The 17,252-nt window shown below is 41.1% G+C and overlaps 1 protein-coding gene across 3 annotated transcripts in view; it reads right to left on the reverse strand.

Annotated features, from left to right (window-relative positions):
• The window catches only part of unc5db (unc-5 netrin receptor Db), a 226,528-nt gene extending 222,805 nt beyond the window's left edge, over positions 1-3,723 (reverse strand). For 2 of the 3 annotated variants that reach the window (XM_041901390.2, XM_041901389.2), the window contains exon 1: positions 3,377-3,723. In XM_041901390.2, coding sequence (XP_041757324.1) covers positions 3,377-3,458 — 82 coding nt within the window. In that variant the 5' untranslated portion in view covers positions 3,459-3,723. The remainder of the gene's footprint in view (positions 1-3,376) is intronic. The other variant, XM_041901391.2, reaches the window with a different exon arrangement.
• Between the last annotated feature and the right edge of the window lie 13,529 nt (positions 3,724-17,252).

A 17,252-nucleotide genomic window follows, 5' to 3' on the forward strand; every position in this document is an offset into this window, starting at 1 on the left:
GGTAAGGGTAGCATACTATAAGGGCTTCTTTTATGTTTCTAAATACGAGGTTTACGGGTACAAAAAGCACATTTTTCTTGTTCCATGTGCATATGGGCACTGTGCATCACGGCTGGATAGGATGTGCTTTCGCATACTGAAATTGGCACTTCCGCGCACGTTTTTAAGGACACCACAGATATTGCCACCCCTCCCACCTCAGCGCAAGTGTGCTCATTTAAGACAAGTAAATTACCAATCCTGGCACTAGGGTTTGAAAATAGAACAGTGCCAGCTTTAACAGGTCGAAATCGCAAACGAGCGTGCATTTGACAATTGCGCTGGCTTAACGCAAGCCGAAAATAAAGCCCTAAGGCCACATCCTAAATGACACCCTATTCCCTATAGTGCACTACGTTTGACCTGCGCCATAGGGCTCTGGTCAAAAGTAGTGCACTATGTAGGGAAATGGGTGTCATTTGGGACACGCCCTAATAATACACCACTGAGAATTAAATCTTCCTTCGATAACATTTACTTATGGTCGGCATCTCCAGCCAACATCCACTCGTTATGATGTCAAATCTGCATCATTCTCTGACAGTTACCAATCAATCCTCATCAAATCCTCATTATGGAAAGCAACATCAACCAGATATTTAGCTTATCAGAAATGCATCATAATCATATTCATGACCATGATTATCTATTGAACACATCGTTTTCACAATCTTCACCCAAACAACACACTGTGGTTGAGTTTTTCATATCTAAATACCATGCTCCATACTGATCAGGCATGATAACTGATCAATAGAAAAGTCATATTTTTCAGTAGCCCGTGTTAACTGAGTCGCAAACACTGAATACAAATGTTTACAAAAATAAAAAAACATCATAAAATGCTGTAATCCACATGCAATTAGCCTGGTATATAGGATAATATGGCTACAGTATATGTCATTCGCATATGAAATCATATTGGCCTGTAGGCTACTTCATCCCTAAAAGAGGGAGAACAGAACACTATCATATCCTTGCATGTGATGAGGCAACATTGGAACTGTCAATCACAGACTGGGTGGATACAATTGAATTTTTTTTTTTTAAGTTTCCCCAGGGCCTCCTGCACTGTGCTTGCTTCAAGTAGTGTTGCACAGGAGGAACCTCCGTTCATGACCCCTTGTGTGATTCTCATTCGCTGCAAATAGGGATTTCCACATCTCCATTCATGCTTAAAGGGATACTTCAGGATTTTGACAATGAAGCTCTTCCCAAGAGTCAGATTAACTTGTGGATACCCTTTTTATGTCTGTGTGCAGTTTGAAGGAAGTTGCTAACTAGCGTTAGTGCATTTGCTAACTAGCTTTACCACAATGGCTGGAAGTCTATGGTAACAGCTAGCATGTTAGCATTGGCGCGCAAAATATCAGCAAAACTACCTCTAACCTCCTTCATACTGCATGCAGAGACATACAAATCGTATCCATGAGTTCATCTGACTGGGGAAGTAGATAAAGGGCTTTGATTGCCAAAATCCCGAAGTATCCCTTTAAGAGCTTAAATCTGTTGCGTGGTAGCGGGCACCTGGGTTAGGTCCCAGTGCCTGAAAGGCTACTGTGTTGGTGCCTTTTAGTTAATAGAATCAACCATGTGAGGAAAGGTGCATGCAACACTTGTTTTGACCTCCTTTGAGAGTAATGTGTCACACGCAAGGAAGGGAAAGGAAGGGAGTTCTCTCTTCAGAGCTATTAGGCTACTGCAATAGGCCTCTACCAAGAGAATACATAGGCATTGTCACAAATGTCACCCTATTCCCTTTATGGGCCCTGGTCAAATGTAGTGCACTATAAAGTGATTAGGGTGCCATCTTAGTGCACTATAAAGAGAATACCATTGGGGGACACAGTCAGTTTTGCCTCTGGTTTGAAACAAAATGCATCTCATCCACATCCAAGTTTTACTGGAAATAGCTTTCCCACCAGGAATGCGAATAAAAGCACAGTTTATGCCTACATTACACAAGGCATAAAGACATTTAATATTTTCAGTAAGCGATAGCTGACAAGCCAATGCAGCACTACAGTCAGTGCACAACACCTGAAGCACATCTTAACAAAATCAGCAGTAGCACACCGCACCTAACTGTTGGGGGGCATTATCTGTCATACCCTTGAAGTACTATGGATACAGTAGGGCTAAATCCCAAATGGCACCCTATTCCCTTAGGGCTCTGTTCAAAAGTAGTGCACTAGGGTGCGATTTGGGATGGACCATAAGGGTGTACTCATTAAGCCAATTCTGTAGCAAAACGTTTCTTAAATGGTTGAGGGACCTACCTTCTTTGGACTAATGATTACATACATGCATACATACATACATACATACATACATACATACATACATACATAGATACATACATACATGCATACATACAAGGTAGGGCTATAACCCCGGGCAAATCAGACATGGTCGTTCATTGTTAGAATAATGTCTATTGGAAAGTGTGTTCTGTCAGTAAATGTGTTATTGCCATGGTTAAAGTTGCTTTAAGGTAACATTCTTGCAACAAATTGATAGGCATACTGTGACTCAATAAGTAAGTTAACAGACATAGGGTACCACAAAATTAATTTTTGATTGCTTGATGGTGTATCACTTTCCTTTCTTCAACATCTTTATAATTTGATCTAGCTTTCTATATTTGCCTTTGAACTTCATTTTATTCATAGCCTACTTAGCCATTGTGTGTAAAATAATTTCGCTCGCTAAATGTATAGTAGATGATGATTATGATGGCACCATTATTGCGCCTGTTGAATCTCACACCACACATATTGCTGTAAAGCAAAGGCTATTCAACCAGTTCAATATAAGACAGAAGGCGTTAGTAAGGAGGGAAGGAAGTAGCCTGTATTAAGAAGCAGCACATGCCGACATGACCACGCAATGCAACATGGACAGAACCGTAGGCTATGTCCTTCTAGTGAAGTGATGACAACAGAGAAGACATGTTGATGATCAAATGGTGCTCAAATTTTTAGCAAACAGTGTACAACATACTCAAGTAGTCATTCAGAGACACTAGGCAAAACACAGGCAACGTCAAACTGATGGGTAAGTGCGCAACTGAGAAACCTGCATCTGTCAAGTTACTGGACCCAATGTTGGAGACATTGTAGCTCAGTTGGTAGAGCATGGCGGTTGCAACGCCAGGGTTGTGGGTTCGTTTCCCACGGGGGGCCAGTATGAAAATGTATTCACTCACTAACTGTAAGTCGCTCTGGATAAGAGACTAAAATGTAAAAATGTAAGTAAATACACACAATCACACAGTGATGGACAAATACCCAAATTATGTGGATATATCTGAAATATGTCTTGTTTGGAATCTTACCTTTAGATTTCGTGCAAGTTGTGCAATAAACAAGAAACACGAAGCCCAATGAGAGGTAGCGTCCCTTTGTCAGCGCAACCATACTGTAGTTGCTGCTTCACTTTCCAGTGGATAAACTGAACCGGGAGAAATTCTCCCGTTTTCACCCTCTTCTTGCAAGCCTTCACAAGGTGCTGCCAGTAACAGGTTCCTGCATAATTATCATGGACCACGGAACAGTCACTCTCACCGGCTGGAACGAACCTTGCGCTGACACACCGGAGAACTGCATCTTCTATTCACTTTTTACGGTGTAAACAGAAGAACGCGGGGTACTGCTCGGACTTTTCTAACACCTCGCATGCCACAGTGTATTATGACAAACCAGTGTTAGCCAATGGCACATCGCGGTGGGAGGGGAAAAGAGCAGACCAGCGGTGACGCCCCAAGAGCTGGGAGTTTTTACGCAGTTGAACATTGGGCATTCTGAGTCTTTTCGGTGAGCCGGCTATTTGGCTCCGTTCACGTAAAAGAGCCGGCTCATTTGGCTCCCAAAAGGCTCTTCGTTCAAAATGCTTAAAAATCGACTTAGAACAATAAATAAATTGGAAATCTCCAATGTAAAGACCAAAAGGTAGGCAGGCTACCATTATGTCAGATAGTGAAATGCTCCTTCAAACACATTTTTACCTGGCGAAATTATTAGATGGCCTGCAGAAAAATGAACCGGACCAGATTGAAGCTCTCTCCCCCTCTTTAGATAATTATTTTGTAATTTATCTGCAGAAAAACGTTGTTTTGAGATCAAAAACAGTAGTAGCAGTATGCAAATTAGGGAGCCAATTTAAAACTTGCACAAGACTGTTCACAGAATTGGCCATTTAAATAAATGTTGCCAATTTATTAATTACTACATTTAGCTAACATTAGATAGTTAATCCAGAGATTCTTACCTTTGCCTCGATTAGGCAGTCTCGGCCAGATCATCATGGCATTTGTAGTTCTTTATAATAGCCACATTAGTATTTAATTAGCATTTCATTTATTTATTTTTTTGGGGGGTAAATACAGGCAAATATATTGATAAAAGTCACCTTGTCCTAGAGAGATTTACACAGTTATCAAACCGTCATGCCAGAGTAAGCCTACACAAAACACAGCCCTTATTTTAAGTGTTTCTAAAATCCCCTATGGGAAAAAGGAATGGTAGAAAAACTATTGGAACCATTTCTTCTTTATCATGCTCCAGTTTTCTGGCTTCAAATCAAATCATATTGGATATTGGATAGCCCAAATGACTGTTCAAGGAGAGAAAAGAAAGATCCAGGATTTACTCAAATACTAATTTAAGATGTCCACTGTGTTAACATATCAAGCTTGACAGACTCTACTCCGTCACACTCTTATCTCTGCATGTCTGGTGAAAGTGACTCACAGAGAGGCGCATCATCAGACGGCATCACAGGAAATGCTTTTTTTCAAGTCACACTATCTGAAGAGGATAAGGAATCATTTTCACTAGAACACTTGCTTGTGTGAGATCATAACATACTTTATTGTAGCCTTGTGTATAACAAGACACACCAATAATAACAGGAAAATGATTATGGCTTTACAGAACAATGCAAAGGCAGAGTAAAGGCAGAGACAAATATTTGAAGTGATTTTCTGCTTTTTTTCTATGGCCTGTATTTGAATTGCAGAAACAGGCTGTTGTCTGAAGATAGTTCTTCACATGCTTCCATTTGTAAATGTACATTATAATAAATGTCACCCACCCATTAGTTGAAAGATATGTACAGTGCATTCGGAAAGTATTCAGACCCCTTGACTTTTTCCACATTTGGTTACTTTAAAGCCTTATTCTAAAATGGATTAAATGATGTTTTTCCCTCATCAATCTACACACAATATCCCATAATGACAAAGCAAAAACAGGTTTTTAGACATTTTACCACTTATTTACATAAGTATTCAGACCCTTTGCTATGAGACTCGAAATTGAGCTCAGGTGCATCCTGTTTCCATTGATCATCCTTGAGATGTTTCTACTTGATTGGAGTCCACCTGTGGTAAATTCAACTGATTGGACATGATTTCGATAGGCACACACCTGTCCATATAAGGTCCCACAGTTGAAAGTGCATGTCAGAGCAAAAAACAAGCCATGGTTTAAGGAATTGTCTGTGGAGCTCTGAGACAATATTGTGTCGAGGCACAGATCTGGAGAAGTGTACCAAAACATTTCTGCAGGATTGAAGGTCCCCAAGAACACAGTGGCCTCCATCATTCTTAAATGGAAGAAGTTTGGAACCACCAAGATTCTTCCTAGAGCTGGCCGCCCGGCCAAACTGAGCAATCAGGGAGAAGGGCGTTGGTCAGGGACATGACCAAGAACCCGATGGTCACTCTGACAGAGCTCCAGAGTTCCTCTGTAGAGATGGGAGAACCTTCCAGAAGGACAACCATCTCTGCAGCACTCCACCAATCAGGCCTTTATGGTAGAGTGGCCAGACGGAAGCCACTCCTCAGTAAAAGGCACATGACAGCCCACTTGGAGTTTGCCAAAAGGCACCTAAAGGACTCTCAGACCATGAGAAACAAGATTCTCTGATCTGATGAAACCAAGATTGAACTCTTTGGCCTGAATGCCAAGCGTCACCTCTGGAGGAAACCTGGCACCATCCCTACGGTGATGCATGGTGGTGGCAGCATCATGCTGTGGGGATGTTTTTCAGCAGCAGGGACTGGGAGACTAGTCAGGATCGAGGGAAAGATGAATGGAGAAAAGTACAGAGAGATCCTTGATGAAAACCTGCTCCAAAGCGCTCAGGACCTCAGACTGGGGCGAAGGTTCACCTTCCAACAGGACAACGACCCTAAGCACACAGCCAAGACAACGCAGGAGTGACTCCGGGACAAGTCTCTGAATGTCCTTGAGTAGCCCAGCCAGAGCCCGGACTTGAACCTGATCGAACATCTCTGGAGAGACCTGAAAATAGCTGTGCAGCGACGTTCCCATCCAACCTGACAGAGCTTGAGAGGATCTGCAGAGAAGAATGGGAGAAACTCCCCAAATACAGGTGTGCCAAGCTTGTAGCATCATACCCAAGAAGACTCGAGGCTGTAATCGCTGCCAAAGGTGCTTCAACAAATTACTGAGTAAAGGGTACAGACTCATTTACTTATGTAAATGTGATATTTACGTTTTTCATTTGTAATACATTTGCAAACATTTCTAAAAACCTGTTTTTGCTATGTCATTATGGGGTATTGTGTGTAGATTGATGAGAAAAACAAACATTTAATCAATTTTAGAATAAGGCTGTAACGTAGCAAAATGTGGAAAAAGTCAAGGGGTCTGAATACTTTCCGAATGCACTGTATATTGGAAGTTACTGGGGTGCGGTAAAAGCTTGAACGATACTGAGTGAACTCAAACGTATTATTGCCACTTGCTGCTTCTTCATTAAGAGCGGTGCAGTATGACATCATTTATTGAGCCAGACATGACAGCTGGTTTCTTATCAAACAAATGTTTTCCCTGGAGGGTATTCAATGTTCACATTTTTGATGCCGTTATGAATTGATTGAGCAGCTTTATATTTATTTATTTTCTGCACGCTATGAGTCAAGGTAGCCAGAAAACTCTAGCAAATATGTCACTGTCACTTTCTATGTCCCAAATGGCACCCTATTCCCTATATAGTGCCTCTACGGTGCTCTGGTCTAATGTAGTGCACTATATAGGGGATAGGGTGCCATTTGGGACTCACACACTGTGACTTTCATGTCAAAACTATTGAGTGGCTCGTAATGTGTAGCATCCTGCGGGGATCAAGGGAACATGTCAAAAATCCATAAACAAACCAGCAGTGAGTGTGTGATAGCTGGGCTGCCTGAAGGCTTTGTCTATTGGAAGATTACTGTAGGTACCCACAGGGGAGGCAGTAACAGATGAGGTGGCCCTCACATGTATACAGATGTGACTGCTGTATGTGCATCAATTCTCAATGAGTGCTAGCTACAGTACATTATGTGAATGCTGTGCTAAGCAGGTAAATGGCTATAATGCAAAGCTTCACTGATATTCACTGGTCATATTCACAGGTCATCAGGAACTGCTGAAAGTGATGGGTATTTCACAAGGAACAACTTCACAGTGCTTTACCAAGGCGGAAATATGCAATTAAATTATATTTTTAGTTAGCTTTTAGAAAGACATTGCACATTTGCTGTATTAGCAAATAGAATTATGTAAAAAAGGCAATATCAAAAAAGTTCATGTTTGTTTTGTTCATTTGCTTTCTCTTCTAAAATCAAGCAATTACAGGCTCAAACAATAATTTAAGCTACATCCTCCCACAATCTTCAGCCTACATTGTCTGTGAAGTTGCCATGAGCACTAAATACATTCAACACCTTTACTTTATGAAGACCTTTATATTACACTCAGTGCTATCTAGAACCTAAAAATCAAAAAATGTAAGGGTTCTTTGGCTGTCCCCATAGGAGAACCCTTTGAAGAACCTCATTTGGAAAGCAACTCATGTGACTTTAAAGGGTGACACAAATGTGAGACGTGTGAACAGAGCACTTCAGATGAGACTCAAGTACATAAATAATCCATGTTAGAGCCAATGAATAGCAAATCAAATCAAATCAAATCAAATTTTATTGGCCACATGCGCCGAATACAACAGGTGCAGACATTACAGTGAAATGCTTACTTACAGCCCTTAACCAACAGTGCATTTATTTTTAACAAAAAAGTAAAAATAAAACAACAACAAAAAAAGTGTTGAGAAAAAAAGAGCAGAAGTAAAATAAAATAACACTAGGGAGGCTATATATACAGGGCGGTACCGGTGCAGAGTCACATCCTACGTTGTCAAGCGGGCAGTTACCTGTGTTGGCGACATTGATTATTGTCATGTTAACCTAACATTATGCAGGATGAATTTTCCAAAACACTAGTTCAGCCTTGTCATGTACTCTACTCTGTGGCCTTTGAATTACAGGTGCTCATCCTCAAGGTCTGGTTTATGGATCAACACATTAGTATTTTTTTACAAAATGACACTCTACTGGTAGTTGAAAAAGTGAGAACGTAATTGATCATGATTCTGACTTGAGCTTTGACTAAAACCAAGAAGTAGGCTTAATTCTTGGCATTCAGTTGATAGAAACAGCCTTGCTTGGAGAGAGACCTCATCCACTCAAATTTGTGTATTTGGCAGGTTATTTGATTATTCACAACAGGATCATAAAAAGGTGTGTTTATGTATGTGAGGTATGTGAGGTGATAACCTCATCCATTCAAGTTGACATCATTTACAGATGTGTTCTGGCCCCAACCAATCAACACTAGATATCTACTTATGTGGTTATGTGGCTGTTCCTCCCTATTGTTTGTCTTTCATTGGTGCAGTTTTAACCCATAAGAGACTAAGCCCTGTCTAAGCTACCTCATGAAGCTGGTTGAGAGAATGCCAAGAGTGTGCAAAGCTGTCATCAAGGCAAATGGTGGCTATTTGAAGAATCTCAAATATAAAATATATTTTGATTTGTTTAACACTTTTTTGGTTACTACATGATTCCATATGTGTTATTTCATAGTTTTGACATCTTCACTATTATTCTACAATGTAGAAAATAGAAAAAAAATTAAGAAAAACCCTTGAATGAGTAGGTGTGTCCAAACGTTTGACTGGCACTGCTCTTCCATATTTTTTTCAACTGGTACCTGGGGACCTTCAGACGAGTCTTGTGAGGCCTGTGAGCGTCCTAGAGCAAAACATGTATGTGTTCGTGAGAGTCTCATCTTTCCATAGAGGGGTCATAATAGTTTGTAGGCTAAACCGTTCGGACCCTACTGACAATTCTGTGAGAAGACAGACTCATGGTCTGACAAACACCGCTCTAGCTCTGTCACCTTTCACCGCAGATGTGGAAGTGTTACATAGGCGGATGCGGTGGATTGAGACGCATCTCTAGCTTAAACGGACAGATATTTATGGGATTTTTATTATTATGCTAAATTGATTTCCGCGGGGGCGCGGACATCGACCTTAGGGGGTTAAAGTATGAACATCATCTTTTATAATGATAATTATTACTCATTTTAAAAGTGATAAGTATTAAGGTGACACAAGGCCATAGTTCACAAGTGATAAACATTTCCCCTTTTCATTCCATGACAGTGTGATTGTGAACAGATCCTTTCAGCACCACTAGCCAGTAGCACTAGTCCTCTCAGCCTGAGTGCCCAGCAAGCTACAAAGCCTTTTACCCTTCTCTTGGCTGCCACTCCCACATGTTTTAAAGACCTATGTTATTCATACAGGTTTACATATTTTTCAAACCAGGCATCCGCAAGGTTTACGCATACAGTATTAAATATGATTAGAATGTTCTCGTAGTGAAATATACCACATTTATGTTTTCCCTCATCCATGGCTGCTCAAGTATCTTGCCCCTGGGCCAAAAACATCAAAATACAATAATACTTGTAGCAAGATATTTTACAACTCTATACAGAAGAGATAGAAAGCAGCTCATCTGCTCTAGACAATACTACTGTCTTACATCTTTCTATATCACAGGCCTCGCCACATCAAAATATTAGACAACATATTCCACTTCAATGCAACTTTCATTTAATTGGGAAATGTATTCAAATGAGCTTGTCATATTTTGAGGAAATCTTGGCACCCATACTTGGAGTCCCTTATAGGCATGCACAGTATACCAAAGATCATCTCACTCAAAACGAATAGCAGCCTCTTTGATAGTGTACTTGATAACAAGATAGATGTCAGTTGAAAGCATAAATCTGTAATGTGTTTTGGTGTTAGATACAACCATCTCAAGCACTTTTCTATTAGTTCCCTGCATGCCTATCAAAGACATGACACTACCTTTTATTCCTGGGTCTGCTTTTGAGGGCTGAAATGGACTGAGATGACAGATGATGGCTTGAACAGGATTAGTAATGACAGTTATTCAGCTGCTTTAATACCTCCGCTTCCACAAGTCTGAATGATGAGATAGTTGGCTATCTGTTATGTTTTTGTCTAAACCTCTACATGAAAAACTCCACAACAAACAAACATTTTTGCGGGGTGGAGAAAATCCAAATCCATATAGTTTTACATGTCATCTGCAACATGTTTTACATCTTAGAGTCATTGGATTTATTTCTAATCAGCAAAGCAGCAGAAAGGGAGGGCCTCTCACCAGCATAACCTGTGAATGACAACCAGATAGTCATATTAATGTGACATGTGTGAAGATGGCAAGTGGCAAGCATTTGGTGAATGTACATATTTGACCTATTTCAGTTGTATTGTAAAGAGTGATTAGCAGGTTTAGAGGCTCTGAGGTGTGACTCACATGGTGGCGTCAAAAATGGCACCCTTCCATATGGGCCCTGGTCAAAAGTAGTGCATTAGATAGGGAATAGGGTGCCATTTCAAATGCAGATTTCATTTAAGGATTCATAAACCTGTCACATGCTAACTTAAAGGGAAACTTCTATTTGGAGTGTTTATCCAGTCTTCCTACATAATTATGAGTGATGAGAGGGTGTTTCAGACATAATTATGTTCAACCAATGACGTCATTGGTTGATTGAGCCTGCTGTCTGATCAAAACATTAATGGAGTTTTGTAGCAATTATTGAGGCCTTTGTATTTCGCCGATTGCACAATCACGCTGGCAGCGAGTAGATATGGTTGTCATTGTTCAATAGAGCCATTGGACTTCCTATCTGCCAGGACATTGCAGAATATCTACGTTTACTTATTTTCCCTGGCTTTGTAAAGACTACAGCCTGACGGGAGCCATACTTCCTTGTTCCCACCCTCGAAGGCAGGCTTTTCAAAATGGGGGCAGTACTACTTTACAGGTTCACAGGAGCTAGATTACCGTGCACTCACTGTCTATCCGAGATTGCTAAATAATTATCTACAATGGCTGCTTCTGATGATTCCTCTTTCCAAGAAGAGCTGGACGATGAAATTTGTTTTGATGTTCTTTTAAATAGGAACATATAGCTCTATTTATTTGAGCCGGAATACACTGAAGAGGAGTTGAGACAGCAAGAAAAATAATTGTGAGACCAGCAAGCAGCGGCGGCAGCCTAGACCAGCTGGACCAGGACGAGGGTAAATTACAAACAAATAAGTTGTTTTGCTGTCGGTAGATAGCTTGCAATATAAGCTCTCTTTTTACATGATGCAGTATTGTTCAGTACAGTACAATTTGGTGATCGATTCGGCCATAACGGGCTTACTAGTACCACTACAAGCCAAGCTAGCCAAATTTAGCTAGCTAGCTAGCTCACTGTGTTTGCTATACCTAAAATGTACTGTAGTCTAACATTATAGCTAGCTAGCTAACTAGCCTAGCTAGCCTCAGTGCCTCTCATTAGGAGCAAAACTAGAGAAATGTTTTCATGATGGCGGAGAGTAAAGTAATGTCTTTGGCTTGATGACTCATATTAGTCTTGGAGTAACTATAGCTGTGTGTTGTAGCTAGCTAGCTAACGTGTGTCTTTGAGATGTCTCATATTCAACACGATGCTGCTACAGTAGGAATACAGACAGTACACAACAATAGCCCATGAATGTGTAATAGCTTTTATCTTTCACTCACAGACAATACCGCTTGGATAAAAATAAGTTGATGACTCAAGATGAAAGGTCCCATAGCAACAATATCCCCTTATATCAAAGTGACTCCAAACACCTCACTACACCACATGCAAGTATTCCCTTTGTAGAACTGTAGTATTTATTATAAGCGTTAGTAGTATATTTTCCTTCAACTGTATATATGTCCAACATTGTTCCTGCATACTGCTGTGTAAACTCACCTCGGTCTCCAGAGCAAATAAACTTTGTCTTGAATACAAGCCATGTCTACTTTTTATTCGCTATACTGTTTTATTAAAACATGTTTACTTTCCAACAAATTAAAGTTTAAATGATAAACCAACACCCTGCATAATTTGTATTAGCAGTAAGACTGAAGCTACGTAGTTTATCCAAATACATTTCATGAATATCACAATTAATTTATCAAAAAGTTGAAGTCAACACTTTATTGGTTTCTGATTCAGTTGGAATCATTTAGTCACTTGTCAGTACACTTGTAAAACATAATATATAAAACACCTATATACAGTGGGGAAAAAAAGTATTTAGTCAGCCACCAATTGTGCAAGTTCTCCCACTTAAAAAGATGAGAGAGGCCTGTAATTTTCATCATAGGTACACGTCAACTATGACAGACAAAATGAGAAAAAAAAATCCAGAAAATCACATTGTAGGATTTCTAATGAATTTATTTGCAAATTATGGTGGAAAATAAGTATTTGGTCAATAACAAAAGTTTCTCAATACTTTGTTATATACCCTTTGTTGGCAATGACACAGGTCAAACGTTTTCTGTAAATCTTCACAAGGTTTTCACACAATGTTGCTGGTATTTTGGCCCATTCCTCCTTGCAGATCTCCTCTAGAGCAGTGATGTTTTGGGGCTGTCGCTGGGCAACACGGACTTTCAACTCCCTCCAAAGATTTTCTATGGGGTTGAGATCTGGAGACTGGCTAGGCCACTCCAGGGCCTTGAAATGCTTCTTACGAAGCCACTCCTTCGTTGCCCGGGCGGTGTGTTTGGGATCATTGTCATACTGAAAGACCCAGCCACGTTTAATCTTCAATGCCCTTGCTGATGGAAGGAGGTTTTCACTCAAAATCTCACGATACATGGCCCTATTCATTCTTTCCTTTACACGGATCAGTTGTCCTGGTCCCTTTGCAGAAAAACAGCCCCAAAGCATGATGTTTCCACCCCCATGCTTCACAGTAGGTATGGTGTTCGTTGGATGCAACTCAGCATTCTTTGTCCTCCAAACACGACGAGTTGAGTTTTTACCAAAAAGTTATATTTTGGTTTCATCTGACCATATGACATTCTCCCAATCCTCTTCTGGATCATCCAAATGCACTCTAGCAAACTTCAGATGGGCCTGGACATGTACTGGCTTAAGCAGGGGGACACGTCTGGCACTGCAGGATTAGAGTCCATGGCGGCGTAGTGTGTTACTGATGGTAGGCTTTGTTACTTTGGTCCCAGCTCTCTGCAGGTCATTGACTAGGTCCCCCCGTGTGGTTCTGGGATTTTTGCTCACCGTTCTTGTGATCATTTTGACCCCACGGGGGTGAGATCTTGCGTGGAGCCCCAGATCGAGGGAGATTATCAGTGGTCTTGTATGTCTTCCATTTCCTAATAATTGCTCCCACAGTTGATTTCTTCAAACCAAGCTGCTTACCTATTGCAGATTCAGTCTTCCCAGCCTGGTGCAGGTCTACAATTTTGTTTCTGGTGTCCTTTGACAGCTCTTTGGTCTTGGCCATAGTGGAGTTTGGAGTGTGACTGTTTCAGGTTGTGGACAGGTGTCTTTTATACTGATAACAAGTTCAAACAGGTGCCATTAATACAGGTAACGAGTGGAGGACAGATTAGCCTCTTAAAGAAGAAGTTACAGGTCTGTGAGAGCCAGAAATCTTGCTTGTTTGTAGGTGACCAAATACTTATTTTCCACCATAATTTGCAAATAAATTCATTAAAAATCCTACAATGTGATTTTCTGGATATTTTTTTCTCAATTTGTCTGTCATAGTTGACGTGTACCTATGATGAAAATTACAGGCCTCTCTCATCTTTTTAAGTGGGAGAACTTGCACAATTGTTGGCTGACTAAATACTTTTTTCCCCCACTGTACTTATGTACAACAGCTGCAATATCTATACCACAATGCAGTTGTGAGTATACTAGGCATTCTATATTATACTACAACATCAGTCTAGCTGAATATGGATGTTGTGTTGGTTAAATGTTCCAGGCAGGTTCCAGAATGTTCTTCAGCTGGTGAACCCCATGTTGGGTAATGGCAGCTGGTTTAGAAGGCTTTGGTGCTGTGGTGATGTTGGCAGGGATGTTGGTTTTGGGGGGCTGTGACTCTGGTTCCTTGTAGACAACCGTCTGGTCCTTTCTGCACTCCACAGCCAGGTGGACAAGCCTCTCGTACACTTTCTTCACCACCCACTGCTTCGACCTCTTGCAGCAGATTTGTTTGTACTGCAAGTCTCCTGGAAAGAAATGAAGACTGATCATGAGGATGTGTAAGCATACAAAAAAACATGTTAATCTGTAAACAAAAAAGGGTACAGTAGACTGGTATGTGTTTTGTTACACTCAGTCAATAATGGGGCATTTAAATGGGCTGTTAGCAAAGATGTGAAAAGCTTGAGCTTGCAGGGCTGACTTGTAGACAGTATAGTCATGTATTGTTGTGTATGAGCACCTACAGTTGTGCTGTTGAGTAGACAAGCGCTGCCAACAATAGGCTGCATAGGCTCGACAAATATTGCAGTTGTAAATGAGAACTTGTTCTCAACTGGCTTACCTGGTTAAATAAAGGTGAAATAAAATAAAATAAATAAAAATACTAACAGCCCTGACTGCAAGGGTGTGAAAAGTTTGAGGATCACTTGTCTTGTATATACAGTGGGGGAAAAAAGTATTTAGTCAGCCACCAATTGTGCAAGTTCTCCCACTTAAAAAGATGAGAGAGGCCTGTAATTTTCATCATAGGTACACGTCAACTATGACAGACAAATTGAGTTTTTTTCTCTCCAGAAAATCACATTGTAGGATTTTTAATGAATTCATATGCAAATTATGGTGGAAAATAAGTATTTGGTAACTTACAAACAAGCAAGATTTCTGTCTCTCACAGACCTGTAACTTCTTCTTTAAGAGGCTCCTCTGTCCTCCACTCGTTACCTGTATTAATGGCACCTGTTTGAACTTGTTATCAGTATAAAAGACACCTGTCCACAACCTCAAACAGTCACACTCCAAACTCCACTATGGCCAAGACCAAAGAGCTGTCAAAGGACACCAGAAACAAAATTGTAGACCTGCACCAGGCTGGGAAGACTGAATCTGCAATAGGTAAGCAGCTTGGTTTGAAGAAATCAACTGTGGGAGCAATTATTAGGAAATGGAAGACATACAAGACCACTGATAATCTCCCTCGATCTGGGTCCACGCAAGATCTCACCCCGTGGGGTCAAAATGATCACAAGAACGGTGAGCAAAAATCCCAGAACCACACGGGGGGACCTAGTGAATGACCTGCAGAGAGCTGGGACCAAAGTAACAAAGCCTACCATCAGTAACACACTACGCCGCCAGGGACTCAAATCCTGCAGTGCCAGATGTGTCCCCCTGCTTAAGCCAGTACATGTCCATGCCCGTCTGAAGTTTGCTAGAGTGCATTTGGATGATCCAGAAGAGGATTGGGAGAATGTCATATGGTCAGATGAAACCAAAATAATAACTTTTTGGTAAAAACTCAACTTGTCGTGTTTGGAGGACAAAGAATGCTGAGTGGCATCCAAAGAACACCATACCTACTGTGAAGCATGGGGGTGGAAACATCATGCTTTGGGGCTGTTTTTCTGCAAAGGGACCAGGACGACTGATCCGTGTAAAGGAAAGAATGAATGGGGCCATGTATCGTGAGATTTTGAGTGAAAACCTCCTTCCATCAGCAAGGGCATTGAAGATGAAACGTGGCTGGGTCTTTCAGCATGACAATGATCCCAAACACACCGCCCGGGCAACGAAGGACTGGCTTCGTAAGAAGCATTTTAAGGTCCTGGAGTGGCCTAGCCAGTCTCCAGATCTCAACCCCATAGAAAATCTTTGGAGGGAGTTGAAAGTCCGTGTTGCCCAGCGACAGCCCCAAAACATCACTGCTCTAGAGGAGGTCTGCATGGAGGAATGGGCCAAAATACCAGCAACAGTGTGTGAAAACCTTGTGAAGACTTACAGAAAACGTTTGACCTGTGTCATTGCCAACAAAGGGTATATAACAAAGTATTAAGAAACTTTTGTTATTGACCAAATACTTATTTTCCACCATAATTTGCAAATAAATTCCTTAAAAATCCTACAATGTGATTTTCTGGATTTTTCTTCCTCAATTTGTCTGTCATAGTTGACGTGTACCTATGATGAAAATTACAGGCCTCTCTCATCTTTTTAAGTGGGAGAACTTGCACAATTGGTGGCTGACTAAATACTTTTTTTCCCCACTGTAGTTTAGTGTATTGGTGATTTGTTTTTCTTTTTTCATATCTATAGATCATGCATAACCTTCACACACAATACCCACCCCCAACAGACACCAGTCAGTCACCCACAGCATTCACTCCTTACTAATACCTCCTTTTCTCCAATTTAGACTAGAAGCCTTGCATGAACAATCAACTAAGCCTCCATAATACAGAGAAAACTATAGTAGAAGTTGTAGCCTAGTTTTTATTTTACCAGGTAAGTTGATCGAGAACACATTCTCATTTACAGCAACAACCTGGGGAATAGTTACAGATGAGATTATGTAGTCCCGTGTAGCTCAGTTGGTAGAGCATGGCGTTTGCAATGCCAGGATTGTGGGTTCGTTTCCCACGGGGGACCAGTATGAAAAAAAAAATGTATGCACTCACTAACTGTAAGTCGCTCTGGATAAGAGTGTCTGCTAAATGACTAAGATGAGGATTAATGAACCAATTGGAAGCTGGGGATGATTAGGTGGCCATGATGGTATGAGGGCCAGATTGGGAATTTAGCCAGGACACCGGGGTTAAAACCCCTCCGACAGGTGTGCTAAATGATGGGTAGCATGGTGCCCTCGAGTGCCAGGGAGGGGCAGGGGGAGCAGGCGTGACACCAATACTGCCTCCAGCACCATGGAAAAGGTGCGGGCAATAGGAAAAGCCCGAAAGGCAGGACCAGAAACTCGTTGGCCTCAACCTC

Source organism: Coregonus clupeaformis, chromosome 16 (genome assembly GCF_020615455.1).
Source record: "Coregonus clupeaformis isolate EN_2021a chromosome 16, ASM2061545v1, whole genome shotgun sequence".
Taxonomy (NCBI): domain Eukaryota; kingdom Metazoa; phylum Chordata; class Actinopteri; order Salmoniformes; family Salmonidae; genus Coregonus; species Coregonus clupeaformis.